Consider the following 16,132-nt stretch of genomic DNA (forward strand, 5'->3'; position numbering starts at 1 on the left):
TCCAGAAACTGTCTTGAACAATGCAATGTCATAATGTGCAGTCTGCTGTGCACAATATAGCTGATGGGTAGTTACATGTCTGTAAAGGAGCTAGAGGAATATATTGTTTATCAATGATATTGTAACTTTGGACTCTTACCGGTCTCTCTTCTAAGGTGCCATGAATCTCTCTCTCTCTTTGCAGGTCCAGTTCCCATTATGGGATTGGTGCTGCTGATGCTACAACTGAGCTGTGCCACTGGTACAAAGTCCCTGTGCACCTGGAGGACACAAATTCAAACCTCACAAGGTAAGAGCTTTGGAGTGCATTCATCATGCCATGAGTATAGATTTGATTATATTAATAATAAATCATCTCTACTCAGATTTTCTACTGGAGAATCAACCAGGCTAGAAGATTTAATCTACCTACAGCCAGCATTTTTCTTTTCCTGAGTCCCTCACTTTGTGTCTTAATTCCTTACTTTGTCCCACTAAAGGGTCTCAGAAGTTAAGTGTGGTCTTGTGACACCATTCTAACCTTTTTGTGGATGGAAGACAAACGCAGATGCATGTTAGGAACTCTACTCCAAGAAGAAGCCTTGGAGTTGTTGCTAGCCATGCAGGCTAACAGTCCCCTAAGAGATTCTTTCTGGGCTTTATCAGCAGGCTTCAAAGTCTTTGATGAATAGGAGGAGGGAACCAAAAGAGGAGCTGCTCTGTTTGAGACATAAGTACCTCATGTGTTTTCTAGAAGTCTCTATTTTTGTCGGGTAGAGGTAGCAGGAATGCTTTTCTAAAAGGAAATCAGTACTCTAACTCAAGTTACTTGCTATTTTTCTAGGCTTGTTAGGCTTGAAAAGTGTAGGCTTGTTACTCCTAACAGTAATTCCTATGAATGCCATCTGAGAACCACTTGAACAACTTTCACCAACCAGTGAAGCAATTTAATAATTCTCCACTTTTGACAGGTCCAGCTCACAGTCTGCGGATATCCCTCCGTCTCCTAACGACACCAGATACAAAGTCCCTGCACATCAGAATGGTACAGAATATAATATTAAAAGGTAAGAAAGCACTGGGTTTACTGAATCTACCAGAGAATATGAAGACCGTGGAAAATGTGAAGTCCAGCTGCTCTGGAAAGGCATAAAAGGACTCAGTCTTTTTATTACTATCAGTCAAGAACTGGGATAATGGAAACTGTTCAAAAGTCTGCATCCCAGCTGCAAGACATTGAATAAGGTCTGGGTTGTAGCCCTTCTCTGCATGCTCAGATTTAACACTCTGGCTCTTTTCTCCTGTGGATGTGCGCTTAGACAGATTAGATCCCTTAGATTTTAACCAAGACTAATATGGAGAGGATATGGTCTACAATACAATGTTGCAATGGCAACAGAGGTGTTGAAGGGTGACTGAAATATGAGTACATTGAAATGCAATTAAGCCCATGAAATGATCCCCATAGAAAGATCCTTTAAACAGTGCAACTGGGCACAAAAAGAATCTTTCTTTGTCCTCAGCGCATAGAACTGGTTCAGGACGTAATTCAGCTCTCTGAGGTTGTAGTTAAGTGGGCTTTTCCTTGCTTACCAGAGCTGTCCCAGATGATGAGGAGAGAAGCAGCACCCAAGATGCCAGATACAGGAGTCCTAGAGCCACAGAACATGAAGAACCTGATCGGAATGGCGCAGAGTAAGGAGCCAAGGGGCAAGAACCTGTTTGCTGGGATGAATTTTGACACTATATTCAGTTCTTCTTTTGCCCAAAGCTTGTATCTGTTACTTACTAACCCCTTAGTATGAGGAAAGTCCAGAACATTATATTCTGGTCAATTAGATACTGCAGTTCCAAGTTCACTGCCAAGGATGTCAGTTAAAACAACAAATATTCATACAATATCCAATACAAAAATCAAATCCTGCAGTGAAATGATTTTCTATTTCCCAAGAGCAATACAGTATCTCCATGATCTGTCCATTACATGTATATCTTTGGCACATTCCAGCCCATTCAGAACTCCCTGTGACTTCTGTGGAGCTTACACAAATGTAATGCTTGTTAGAATTAGGCTTGGGGGTATGTGCCTGTGCTGAGATTCCTTTATGAACTCCAGCAGAAGTACTAATAATGGCTATTTCTGTAGAACCCTGCACCCTAGAACTTTGATGCATTTTGCAAACAGGGATGTTCTTTGCCTCTTAATCTTCTGTGGGAGATAAACAAATATTTATTACCCTTATTTCACCCAGGAAGAAACCGAGATATAGTGAGCTAAGAGCGTCTTGCCAAATGACACACAGTAAATGTGTGGGAGAGTTAAGAAGAGAGGATATCTTCTCATTCCAAATACTGCACCTTTATACATCCTCCCTTCTAGTCTGACCCTGGGTCAGATTTCTCTGGGTGATACTTTCCACTAGTGACAATCATGACAGTACTGTGGGAAGGAAAACCCCAGATGCTTAACAAGGGGGTTCCATAATCCATACTTATTGTCTATACATCCCCCAAAATGAATCATTCTGTGCAAATATTTTGCAAAGGATTTAGTCCCTTCAGATTCTAATCCCACCATTTGGTCTCCAAGGCACTTTATGTAATGGAGTAACCCTCCTTCTTTGGCAGGCTGAGCACTTCTGAAAGAGAGAGCAGCACTATTACCCAAGAGGTTCGATACAAAGTCCCTGTGCATCTGGATGATGAAGAATTTGATCTTAAAAGGTAAAGGAGAGATGGGACTGTTTTTTAATGTCACCAGTCAGCGAAACTGAGGGCAAGGAATAGCAATAGGATACTCAGCAGTAAGTCTTGGAAGTAGAAATGGGACTGTGACTTAACAAGCACCATCACAGTTGTGATTGACAAAATGCTTCCTGTTGTCCAATTCCCAATAAATAATCAGATATCACATACAGTATCTTTGATTTAAGTGCATAGCCTCCATCCTGAAAAGAGGCTTTGCCCTTATCTAGGGTATATAGTTACCTAAACTTAAATAAGCAATCCTAATTAAGTACACAATGCCACATCTCCACTGTTGTCAGAGCTGTGGCATTTGTAGTCTTGAAACCAGAAACATAACCAGCAAAGCATGTGTCCTGGGCAGCCTGGGGGTTACATCCTAGAGGTCATAATGCCCTCATCAGCACCCTTTCACCCCTCCCTGTTCCTTTCCCCTTCCTCTGAAGCAGTGGGAGACACTGCTGCTTCAGGGGGAGATGTCAGCATGGCCAGTAGCTAAAGGGTTAATACAGCAGGGACCCTCTTGCAGCCCTTTACTGCAGCCACTACTGCTGCTCACTCCTGTGATGCCAATTGCCATCTCTACCAATGATGGACAGCACTAAATTCAGTGGCTACAAAGCCAACAGCTACAGTAGAGGGACAGTTAACCTGCTGGCTGCACCAATATCACATCCTCTGCAGCAGTGGCCTCTCCCTTGACAGGGGGAGGGGAGGCATGATTTTTACGACTGGGACTATTGCAGCACAACCTCTGCACACCTTAAACTACCACATCAGATGTGAATGTCTCATGTCCACGCTCCCTATGACCAAAGCTTGAAACTGGCCCTGGCCCAACTCTTCCTCTAGTGCTGCTAACTTCCAGCATCAGCAAAAAGGGGCAACAGGGAAACTGAATTTGGCAACATGGTATGGCAGCACCTTCTATGAATTGGTGCCTGAGGCTCATGCCCTGGTCACCCACCCTTAGCTCTGCTGCTGCCTGAAACTACCAGCTGCCATCACTTTCAAGACTTCTAGTATTGGCCCTTTAACAGCTGCCTCCCCTTTATTATTATGCAGTTAGCTAGAGTAGAGCCAAAAGATGCCATGCTCTTAAGTGATTTATGCATTTAACTAATATTCAGGAAATCAGTGTTTGTTGTAATGTAAGCCAAGGGCAAAGATTTGGAACTGGCTTTGTGTTATGCAGTTTAGTGAATTATGTAGTTATCTGATATGTATGTAAGCAGAGTACAGTAACAACTTCCTTTTGTGCAGAACACTATGTTCAGTGTGTGTGCATTGAAGTGAGACACTATAGCAGACTTATCTGGCCAATATCCCTTCATTTGAAGCTCTCTTCTCACCATTGTGGACATCTACCCAAGAAACTAAAATTTTAATAAAACACTGAGCTCTTCAACGTTATAAACATTTGAAATTAAACATTCTTCTCTGAAGAAATCCATGCTAATTTTGTTTTATGAAACGAGACTTCATCATTTATATTAATTCCCCATCGCTTACATTATACTATAACACTGTTCTCATGAAAATCTTTTACTAAGGAGCTCATTTCTTTAGATTGTTTCCATAATGTCTTTCGTCTCTTTAGCAGTTCCAGCTCTCATTCTCAAGAGAACAAAGTCACTGCCATAGACAGCAATTATAAAGGCCAGATGTAAGCAAATGATGCTCAGTTTGATCATGAAAGAGGAGTTCAGTATTTGGTATTATGACAAAAAAATCAGAGGACAAGGGGAAAACCTACAATTGGCTCGTCTGGGAAGACCTGAAAACCATCATTCATTTGTCAAGGCTAAAAGATATAGCACCTGGGATATACCAGCTAGGATTAGTTAAAGCTGTTACCATTGTACAAATGATTGTTTTAGCTGTCAGAAGCACAGCTATCCAAGGTGACCATCTGAGAATCCATAATTCAGTGGACAACTCTAGGGGACGAGTCATTGTCATTTGTCTCAGGCAAATGCAGAACAAACAGGTCACAGTTTACTATGTTTTTATGTATTATGACTGCATGGCACATAACTGGTATGCTAGAAGGGTTACATAAATACATACTAATCACTCATTATGTATGTAGTCCCTCCTCTTTCATTATTTACTGCTATGGGGGTTGTCCTCCTCTGCTTTTAAAGAATTCTTTTAGTCAGAAGTAAGCAGGCCAGCATATAGGGTAAAGGTCTCTTCAGCTTTTCATTGGCACTCTTCACAGTTCCAAGTTCACAGTATTTGGACACTAAACTAGAAATTCTGTGGAACATATTTATAGCTCTTATGGTATTATAAAGTCAGTACTGAGCATGAAGCAGAAGTGCATTAATTTCCAGGAAATCAAGAGAATTCTAGGTAGGATCCTGATAAAGCTCAGGTATAATCAGAAAGGAGCTACTTTGATATAGAACAACAGGACAAAAACCAAGTGTGTGATACGCAAGCAGTTGACTTGTCTTATGATAAGGTCTCTACTCTGGTATTGAACTCCATAGCAAATGAAGATGTTCAGCACCTCTTGGGAAACATTCCATGCTTTATAGTATTAGGCACTTTTATCACAACTTTAGTATCCTAGAATGAAGCAGCAATCCTTGAAATATCTTCTATTGAAACAGGATCTTCACTGAATTCTCCTGTGTACATTGCATTTAGCCCTCCAGTAGTTTAGGTACTGACAGTAACTGTATTAAAGGGATTTCTCTTTCTTTGCCAGCTCTATCCCAGCTTATGAAGAGGGAAGCACTAGCAAAGAGAGAGGACAGGAGAAGACTCAAGCAACAGATTACTACACAGCAGAAATGAGCACAAGAGGGTAGGGAGCCAATAGGTTTTATTTGACTGACTAATTCTTCCATCCTATCCTAACCAAAAATATATAAGTATCCCATTGTTTTGTAGTGAGGCTTTTTTATTTTTCATGATGCTCTGTGATAGGCAACTTTAACTCCAGAATCATGGGAGGGAAGTTTGGACAATGAATATTCAACTAGGGCATTTTTACACACGCTTTGGGATGCAGCACTGGGCCCTTTAATTGGAAAACCATGCTAATTAAAAGCACCTGTGTATCGTGTGTCAGAATCCCCACGCTGAAAAAATGGTGGTGGTGCACTTTAAAGCTCATCAAATGTGTTTTATTTCAAAGTGCCCCGCCACCATTTTTTTTTTTAGTACAAGAACACTGATACACATGACGCGGAAGGCTGCCAGAGTGCATCGATTTCTGTGCTCCAGCGGACTTGATTGAGTCTGTTCCAACGCGCTGGATTTCCAGCGTGTTGGAGCAGTCTCTGCACATGTATATAGGAGCTCATAGTGTCTAAAGAAAAGTCAAATAGCAAGTTTTTTACTTTGAGTCGCTTATATCCTGCAACCCTACTGATATCAGCAAGGAAAAACAGAACGTCTTGGGTTACAGAGACTTATCCCAAAATAACCCAGGCCTGCAATGATGTTACTAAGACTGTATGTTTAATGCGTGTGTGTTTATGTGGGAGCATGTATCAAGTGAAAGAGTCATGGCAACACTAAATCTGACACTTAGACATGCTTCAGTGGCTAGTACATTCCATCTGAAACCGTCACAGATCATAGATATCAAGCTGAAATTTTGAAGTCCAGCTGAGGGATTTACATGCACAACTTGCATCAGTTTCAGTTAGAAAATGTGCTTCTAAATCCCTAGGGCAGCTTTTAAATCTCAGGTTTAGCTAACTATTTTTCCAGCTTCCAGCCTGATGATTCTGCTTTGAGAATGGATTTTCACACAGTTCAAGCTAGTCATTTTTCACACATCCTTAAACAAACACTCTTGATTTTTTTTCCCCATAGGTTTTCCAGTTTCAGGAGCAATACTGAAGATACTGAGAATCTGAAAGTACCTGCTACAAATGACACTCAAAGTGAGCCTCTACCTGCCAGAAAGCATGCTAAGCCTGACCCGAACATGGCAAAGTAAGAAGTGAAGGAATGGATCCCCTGTCTTTTGTTACGTCTCAGCCCAAAATAGCAGGGATTAATTTATTGCATTTGCGCCATGTACATAAACAAATGCAGACCTTTCCCTGGCTGTTTGTTTGCTGGCTGACACTGTTATCAGTGTATGATGAGAGGCAGATACCTGCGTTACTCTGAAGTCAGAAGAAGGGGAGGTAGAGACGCACCTTATAGATTAACTGAATCGGAGATTCATAAGCTTGCATAATCAGATGCTAGATGTGAGCTGTTGCTCACTGATTCAATTAATCTGTAAGATACATCTCTCCCCTGCCTCGTGCATGATAAGCTATAGTTGGAGAGAAATATCTATGTCATTTGTATTAATTAAATCAGAGACATTCAAATATTGCCAGGTCAGGGACTGCTTTGGCAATTTGCCCAAAGCCTCAGGGTCCTCCCTGTGCTCACAGTGTGGAGCAAAATGTCACTGCCTGTTTCTCAAAGACAGCTGAGGGGCTGCCTGTGGAGATCTATCCCAATAGGCAATGTATGTTGTGACTCTCACACTCTCTGCAGAAGTACCTCCATTCTTCAAATGGTGAGGGCTGCAGATTGCAATTTAGAACTTCACGTGCTTCAGTTAGCTTTCTGGCTATGCTTTAGGCCACTTTGAATAAAGTATGAATTCCTTGTTCTCACTTCCCATTATAAAGGATCCCACTTGCCCCCTAAATCTCCCCTGACTTTAATGGAGCTACTTGAATGCAACTGAAGATAGGATTTGGTCCAAAAGGATATACAGACAAATGTACCAATAGGAACCCTTTCTGGGCCTATATCTTGACCTTTATTTTGATTCCCTATATAAACCTGTTGTGTTGAGTCTGCTGAACACACTGATATTCCAGAGCCTATTCTGGTTGCCTTCTTGTCATCCCTGTTTTTCAATGTAAAAGTTTTATCCTGAAAGCTACTCTTGTCATGCTACAATGCAACAAAGCAGGAATGCAGCTCTTTTTCCCAGAAGTCATACTGATCTTTTTCCTCATATCCATGTCATGCCCCAGGGGCAGCACCATCACTAGCACGAGCATTAACAGTGGGGTCTCATCCCACGTGGAGTGTTCAGAAGCTGACTCCCAGGGGTAGGTGGAACAGTGGTGTAGTTATGACAAAAAGAGTATGCAAGGGCAAGAGACATTTGGTGCAAGATATTTTGGAAGGGAAGAAACGGAGCCTTAAAACAGATTTGAGAATCTTAAAACCTGGTTTGTGGTTGAGGGTCATCAAGTGTTGTCTTCTGCAAGACAGGTACAGTCTTCTGTACCTGTAGGCAGTAGTAACAAATGGAAGGGGGACACCAGATAATGCAGGATGCATTGGCCTTCATAAGATGATGCAGAGTACTGTGGTGTGAATTTTTCTGGCTTCTACAGGAGTCATTGGAGTTCAAGCCAAATCCATTTGCATAACAGTTTGTAAGAGAAGCCTATCTCTTGCTTACCAGTCCCATTCAGTGAATTGAGAGAGGTGACTAAACATCACATAAAGCCCATGTCAAATAACTCCTCCCACTCTGTAATTAGCTATTGCTTAATCTCCCTATTGGAATGCTGATATAATATCCCTATTTAGCCACTTCTTCATGCTCAGAACTGACTTCTAAGTTTATTCCAATACCAAATACTTTATCTTTTTCTTCTTTACAGATATATCCCAGTTAACAAAGAGAGAAGCATTAGCAGAGACACAAGATATGAGAGGTTGACAGGGGGCAATGAGCAGAAACTAAGCTTAACAAAGTAAGCAGTCAGGAGTACTAAATGCATGACTGCAGCTTTTCTAAACCATACTTGTGTTTTGTTCTGTTTTTTTAGCCTGGAAATACCTGTTTCTTGTGTTAACTTTTAGCACCAGGCAAGTATAGAACAGAAAGTCCCAAAATAACATATCTTCTCTCATGTCAGCAAGCCAGAAAATCCTAAACTAGTGAGAGTCTATAGTGAGTGAATAGTCACGTTTGCTGGGTGTGTCTACATGAGATGCTACTGTGCAGTGGTTACTGCATATTTATTTATTACTGGTATAAGCAAGTACTAAATAAATGCACAGTAACTGGAGTTACTGCACAGTAGCACCAACGAATGCCTTTCAAGTGATGCTACTGCATAGCAGCCAATATTGCTGCGCAGTCGCATCTCAGCACGGTTTTTGCCACAAGATGCTACTGTACAGTAGTATCAGGCTACTACACAGTCAGCGTCTCATATAGATGTGTCCAGTGACTATTAGTATTCTTGCTAGAAATATGGATATTGGTATACAAAGATCTCTATAGCTTTTCCCTTGTGTTATAAAAAGATATATGACATTTGGTTATAAAAGAAAGTAGCATTTTTCTTTTTTTGCTGATACATTATACGTAACTATCTCCAACTAAGTGTACTACTATTCATGTTAGATGGGAAACCCACAATAGTGTTAGCAGTTAGGAAGTAATGGCTACTAACTACCCCACTAAGACTCCAGGATAGAAACACCAACAGCATCTTAAGATTTGATGTCCCCAAATGCCAAAATAAATTAATTTTCCATGCAGGAATCCATCCTATTTTCAGATCTTTCCACATTAACATGGGATATCAAGCTTCCTGTACCAGAAATGGATCATTGTAATAATCATTTTAGAACTTACTAGGGCACATCCAGAGGAGTGCGCATATGTGGTTTGTAGCATCTCTAACTGCATGCAGCACACGTGCAACCATTCATTGTGCTGCTAACTTGCACCATGGTATCAAAATTTGACACCAGGAGATCCTGGTTTCAAAAAAACTGCCACAAAAAAGTGGTCTGGTACACACAGCAGCAGCATGTGCTGCCAGAAATGGAGCCTGGCTGTCCAGAGTCAGGCCCTGTACAGCCAGATCAGTGCTGCTGCTGCCCTGGGAGGCCCCCAGGACACATGCTGGCCCCAGCCTCCCCTATCCTACCCAGGACAATTACACATGCTGGAGCACACATGCAGTGTCATGCCCTGGGAAACAAAGCAGCAGCACAAATATGTGTCACTGGTATTTATGTACCAGCATGTGTATGATTGTCTGGATGCTCCCCTTGAGCGCATCCAGACAAGTGTGGGCTTGCAATATATGGCACTGCAGGCCCATATGCAGCACTGCACGCAACACATGCTGCACATTCAGGCATTCCCTGCACTGCTAATTTGCAGCATGGGGGTGTTTTTTGACCCAGGATCAAAAAAACCCAGGTCTAAAAAAAGTAGGGTGATGCACATGGTGGCACTGGATGCTGTCCAAAACCAGACCATGGCCAGCTGGAGCCATGCTCTGGCTGCCGATCTGTTGCAGGATCACCATGGCTGCAGCTCCCAGAAGCTCCCCGGACCCCAGGTAAGGCTGCTGCAGCCAGCATAATTGCTGACCTCAACTTCCTGTACCCCAACCAGGGCAACATGCCATGCGCCAAAGTGCATGTGGTATGGGCATTCCCTGGGGACAAGTAGCAGCAGCACATATTGTGCCATTGCTGTTTGTCCCTAAGGGAACACATTCCTGATCGTAGGGACACATCCCTAGTGATCTATTTGATCCAATATCCTATCTCTGATAGTAGACTGAACCAGTATATTCCTCAGACGTGAAGGTTAAAAAAAGCTTAAAATGGGCATTTATGGAAGAGTCTGTCTGCAAGGCAAACTATTATATTTTCTTGCATACAATATGCCTCTGAATAAAACACACACCTAATTTTGGAAGATAAAAAAAAAAAATCTTTCCAGAGTCAATGCTGACTGGTGGCAATGGTGAGGGAGCAGGTGGCAGGAAATTGCTGGTGTGACAGAGTATCTTTTGGGATGCCACACTTCCTGAACACTGTTTCCAAAAGGACTTACTTTGTCACACCTGGCTGAGCCCCAGATTCTTGTAAGGGCAGTACAAACTTTTACCATAAGTAGTTCTTTATATAAGTTCCTGTATATCAACTATTTTTTCCACATCACAAGCCTCATCAAGATACTACCAGCAGCTCACTTGCTTCTTGAGGTACAACCTACAGTTTTCAGTCAACAGCTATAGCTATGAGAGGGTTAACACAGGACTCTACCATCTTGGTAATCACCCTGGCAGCTGCATGGCATGCACAGTGAAGAAAATAGCTTCCCCGCTTAAAACACACATAGCAATTTTGGGAGAAAAAGTGTGTATATGACATAATACAATACTTCCAAATCCCCTATGTCTCATTCTCCCAAGTGTTTCCTTATTGACCTTCTCCAGTGAAGAACTGTCGCAAGGAATTTTTCTTCTAACTGTGATTGCACCAAAAAAATCTTGGATGCACTTAACGGATTTTAATGTCTTTCCTTTGAAAGATCCAACTCGTGGTCTAGAGGTGGCACTGTCAAACCCACAGGAAACAAATATGAATATCCTACAGCTACATAGCACTTTGAGCCTGAACTGAATTTGGCTAGATATAAGGTGTCCATGTTTCTGGTTAAATTAATTATTGTAATCATCTCCTCTTGAGTTGTTTTATCCTCTCCAATAGAAACTAGCAATATAGGCAGTCCTCACACTTACGGTGGGTTATGTTCCTGGAAAAGGCATTGTAAGTCAAAACGATGTAAGTCGAATCTGATTTTCCCATAGAAAAAATGTTATAATAGGGGGGTTACTTTCCTGACCAAGGGCCTGATGCCCAACTTTTTATAGAAATGACCATAAACAGCATATTTAAATCAGCTATTTAATTTTATTTAATCAGAAGGTGAAAGAACACCTTCACCAGGATTATGGGATGGGCTTCTTTGGGGAGATTTTTGGGGAGACTTAGGGCCACTTACAGCAATTCACACTTGCAGCGCTCCACCATTTACCACCATGTTATTACTTACAGCACTGGATCCTCTCACTTACGGCATGACGGCATGATGTTTGAGCGCTGCCTGAGTTGCTGTCGTGCCGTAAGTGTGAGGATCCAGTGCTGTAAGTAATAACATGGTTGTAAATGGCAGATCATCATCGCAAGTGCGAATCACTGTAAGTTGAAACAATGTAAGTCGAGGACTCCCTGTATTTGTTTCTGTTTAAGTCTTTAGAGCAAAGGAACTTCGTTTTATGTCAGGAAATCCTAATGATCCAGGGAATGCTAATGAATATTTGTGAAGTGCCACCCCAACTAAGTACAAGAATTTTTGAGAGAGAGAGAGAGATCTCCTTGGAGTAATTCCAGCAGGGAGAAACCCTCCTTGGTGGGCCAGGAAATACGATATATATTCTCCTATGATCAGTATCCAATATGGTCAGTTTATATTCCTTTAGTAAACAGAGTCTAAGAAAAGTTACCATTGTAAGGCTAGATGTAGATGTACTAGTTCAGCAATAACAGTCACTGATTAAGTAACCCTCATGTGATGGTGAGAATGAACAGGGAATTCATATTAATTAGGCCATATCTTTTCTCTCTTCTTTCAGGGTCAAATTTTCAAATGTTCAACCTAGAAACAGTTTTTAACACGGACCCTGAATTCAGATACTTTTTTTCCTTTCTCTTCCACATCACTGTGCAGTATATTGGCTTCTTGCCACACTGGGATCTCACATATTTCTGAGGCAGATCCTTTGTAAGACAGTTTGCTTCTTCACAGTCAGATTCTCCCAGCTAGTATCTGTGACAGGGGGCATGCTCAGGGCTGGCTCTCGAGCTGGCCCACCCACCTGTCCATGGGGGCAGGCCACCCAGTCTCTCCTGCCATGACTTTGTTATTACACTAAGCTAGTAGTAAATCTGGGAGGCTGCCCATTACATGCCCTGATGCCAGGAGGCACTATCCATGACTCTGTACTACCCCTACACCATGGCTCATGCCTCGCAGATGGCATTCAGTGTATCACTATGCTCCTGGCCTAAAGCTGGGCCAGCTTAGTCCTATGTCAGGTCTCATTCACTCATACTGCCCACTCTCACTGGGGCCTCCTGCAGTCCACCCTCTCTCACAGAGTCTCTTGCTCACCGCACAATACTGTGCCCCTTTCACTCTGCCCTGCTCCCTTGAGCAGCCCCATAGGCCATCAGGCTTATTGAAGTCACACCTCGGGTGGTGACATGCAGTCTTTTGGGCTTCTCTCATGACCCTTACCTGGGTAGTGGCTAGTCAATTCACCAAATGGAGGGCTAACTCTATCCTAGCCCCTTACTGGGATCTTCACACCCTACAACTCAATTTCATCAGGGTTGGCCCATGTGCTGCCTTTCTGGCTATCTCCTGCTGGGGCCTCTGAGGTCTTTCACCCCTGTGGGTTCAGGTGGCCACAGCCATGACTGCCCCCACTCCTTTCCTGGGATCTTATACCCCCTGGGGCTCAGGTGGCCATAGCTGTGCCTGGCCACCTTACCCACAGTGTTGTGGGGGCTGGGGTTATTAAGGTGCCCCAACTTGCCTTTCACTGGGGAGGTGAGTGGTCCTGGTATTTGAGTGGGTCTGCCATGCCAGTGGCAGTCCTGCCAGGCATCCCTATCCCAGCAGGGTGCAGTTTGAGGTCATGCCCAAGACCCAAAGGTGCACTGCCACAAAATCAAAAACAATTTGCAGACTGTAATGACTCTCCTTCTTTAGCAGATCTAGCCCCACATCTAGAGAAAGCAGCATCTGTACTTCAGAGATCCAACATGTAGAGCACAATGAACCTGATTTGAATGTGTCAAGGTAAGGAGGCTGAGACTAAGCCCACACATGTATTGTGTTTACATCTTGTATCCTCATGATCTAGTCCCACCTTAGTTTCAACAGAGACAGTGCAAATGCCTGTTTCTTCACCATTAGGAAGAGAAGGGTGTACATTAAGATGTTCTAAAAAAAGATACCACGGCAGTAACACACCACATATTGACACACTGCTACTAATGGAGTCAATTTTTAATAACCTTGTTTGATCTCACTTTCTCAGCAAATTGTGTCAGGAACAGGTGCTGAAGGTGATGATAAGCCTTTTCCTTCTTTATCAGGACTTCCCCAGATTATGAAGAGAGACTTTCCACCCCAGCGGGGACCAGTCATGACAGTCCTAGAGCCATGAGTCACAATGAGCCTAATCTGAACACAGCAAAGTAAGAAGCCAGTACCATACGGATGGTTCTTGAATCCTTATGTCCTGTCACCCCCATTCGTTGATTTGTACTCTGAGTAAAATTCTAGCTGTATTAGAGTTAATGGAAAAACTCCAAATGCTCATATGACAAAAAGCTGGCTGCCTAATATGTGCAATGGGCAGCTAAACCTTGTAGCACATCTCAGCCTCTTTCAGTGCTGTGTATTATTGTCAGTTTTATGGTTGTAGCACCAAACATGGCAGGAAAGAGCAAAGCACTAAAACTAATAGCTGGTAGTCAATGGACACATCTACACAAACACTAAATACGCAGTAGACTAGTTCTACTACACATTAGCACATCATGGCAAAAGCCATGCTACTGCACTAATGCATAGTAGAATGTCTACTGCACATTATAGTCACATAAAAGGCATGTGCCAGTGCTACCATGCAGTAGTGCTGGTTACTGCAGATTAAGTTTAGTACCTGTTGTTATAGGTACTAAACTGAATATGCAGTAACTACTGTGCATTAATGCATGTGCAGATGTGCCCAGTGTCTCTGTTTTTAATAGGGGGCTATGAAACTGATTAGCATCAGTCTATTTCAGGGCTGTCAATAATGGCTCTGAAACTGACTAGCAATGGAGTTATTAATTGAGCTTTGCAACCTGTGAATAGCAAAGCAATTGCTCTGTAAGAAGGCAGAAGGAGGCGCAAACAGCGGAATACATACTGTTTCTGTAGGCACTAGTCAGTTAACTTAATGCAGCTTAAACAGAGCATTTAATATGTATATCAATGGGAGATGGCAAACGGTACCTGTTATTTTTATGAATTAAGTGGCTGCCTATGTTAGCCATGGAGTTCTGCTTGTAATATAAAACTATTTACAATAATGATAATAGTAGGGCAAGACTATTTCCCCCTCAGCATGTTTGTTCATCTTTATTCCCAGTCATATGATTAACTGCAAGCACTACTTATAACACTATTAATTGTGTATTCATTTACCATCTAGGGAATATCTACTCTAGCATCATAGGAGAAAGTATAGAATATGAATGAGATAACAATTACTAATCAGAAAAAAGAAATCCATTCTCTGGAGGACTTTAAAGGCTGTGGTATCTCTAATTCTTTAACAGGTCCAGCTCTTACTCTAAGGAGAATGTTGTCAGTACCCATCATGTGATGTCCTCACATATGGACAGCCAGAAACAAAATTTCATTATGTCAGAGCCCAATCACAGGATATCATCCTACCTAGAAAGACCAGTATACAATGTTGGAAGGTATGGAGATTGGGAATGAGGAAAATACACAGGGAAAACTAAGTGAGGTGCTTAGGGAGGTGTCTGAAGGCAAATTTGAAAGTACTTAACTCTGGTCCAGGCTTGGGAACTATTATATAGAAATGTGAAACTGACTATGGAAGCCACTTTTATACATGGTGGGATAAGTGACATGTGGATTAGCATGACCAGCTATCCTAGAACATGGAGAAGAAGGATGGCCTGGTAGCTGGTGAGGTTCTGGACATAGATTCAGGGGATCTGCCATTGTGCTTCCTCCGAGACTTTGGGTGAAGTATGGGTGCAGTACAGACATGATCTGTCCCCCAAAGAACTTCCAAGAGAAGAATAAGAATTTCTGAAAATTCTACGTTATCTGAAAAAAACAGAGGTCTGCCTGCAGTTTAAAAATATTCCCCAATTGGATCCATCCTGGACTGCTTGAAATGTTTTGGTTGCCACATCAGGGTCAGCTCCTCAGCATCTGGGAACTGCAAAAGTTGTAGTGGTATTTTTTTGTGAACCCTGGATGATCCAAACACATTCAACCCAAACCCACTTACAGGCTACTAGGCAAGGAAACTTTAACTTCATTAGGAGGTGTTGGTGTTGGCTCCTGCAGGTATTGCTTACATTGCTTCTGGACTGCAAATGATTAGCTGTAATTGCAGAGAGAGGGGAAGGGGGGGCGGGGCATGAAGTACATTAAAATATCACTATTCAGCCAAAATATAAGTGAATCAACCTGAGACCCGTAATGTTTCTAGACTGGTGTGGGAGGTATTATTAGAATTTTTGCTTTTTTAGGTCTGTCCCAGATTATGAAGAAAGTAGTCCCAGATATACCAGGTATGAGAGCCCACCTGCCAGCAGGGCCAATGATTTTGACCCTGCCATGGAAAGGTAAGCACTCAATGAGGTGAAAGCCTTATTTGTTAGTACAAATCATGTCCTACTACTTTATTTGCTTGATATCTTAAGTGCATGGTACTATTTTGAATTGAAACAGGCATGTTCAGTGCATTGCTATTAACACAAATGTATTTTAAAT

General features: G+C 42.2%; 1 protein-coding gene across 15 annotated transcripts in view; it reads left to right on the forward strand.

Annotated features, from left to right (window-relative positions):
* ZNF185 (zinc finger protein 185 with LIM domain) overlaps positions 1–16,132 on the forward strand; it is a 91,869-nt gene that overhangs the window by 58,381 nt on the left and 17,356 nt on the right. For 8 of the 15 annotated variants that reach the window (XM_019481893.2, XM_059732626.1, XM_059732623.1 and 5 more), the window contains 11 exons: positions 185–289; positions 951–1,046; positions 1,576–1,674; positions 2,608–2,703; positions 5,444–5,542; positions 6,562–6,684; positions 8,379–8,471; positions 13,313–13,402; positions 13,702–13,803; positions 14,935–15,081; positions 15,889–15,984. In XM_019481893.2, coding sequence (XP_019337438.1) covers positions 185–289; positions 951–1,046; positions 1,576–1,674; positions 2,608–2,703; positions 5,444–5,542; positions 6,562–6,684; positions 8,379–8,471; positions 13,313–13,402; positions 13,702–13,803; positions 14,935–15,081; positions 15,889–15,984 — 1,146 coding nt within the window. The remainder of the gene's footprint in view (positions 1–184; positions 290–950; positions 1,047–1,575; positions 1,675–2,607; positions 2,704–5,443; positions 5,543–6,561; positions 6,685–8,378; positions 8,472–13,312; positions 13,403–13,701; positions 13,804–14,934; positions 15,082–15,888; positions 15,985–16,132) is intronic. The other 7 variants (XM_014609946.3, XM_059732630.1, XM_059732628.1 and 4 more) reach the window with 7 other exon arrangements.

This window comes from Alligator mississippiensis, chromosome 8 (genome assembly GCF_030867095.1).
Source record: "Alligator mississippiensis isolate rAllMis1 chromosome 8, rAllMis1, whole genome shotgun sequence".
Lineage (NCBI taxonomy): Eukaryota > Metazoa > Chordata > Crocodylia > Alligatoridae > Alligator > Alligator mississippiensis.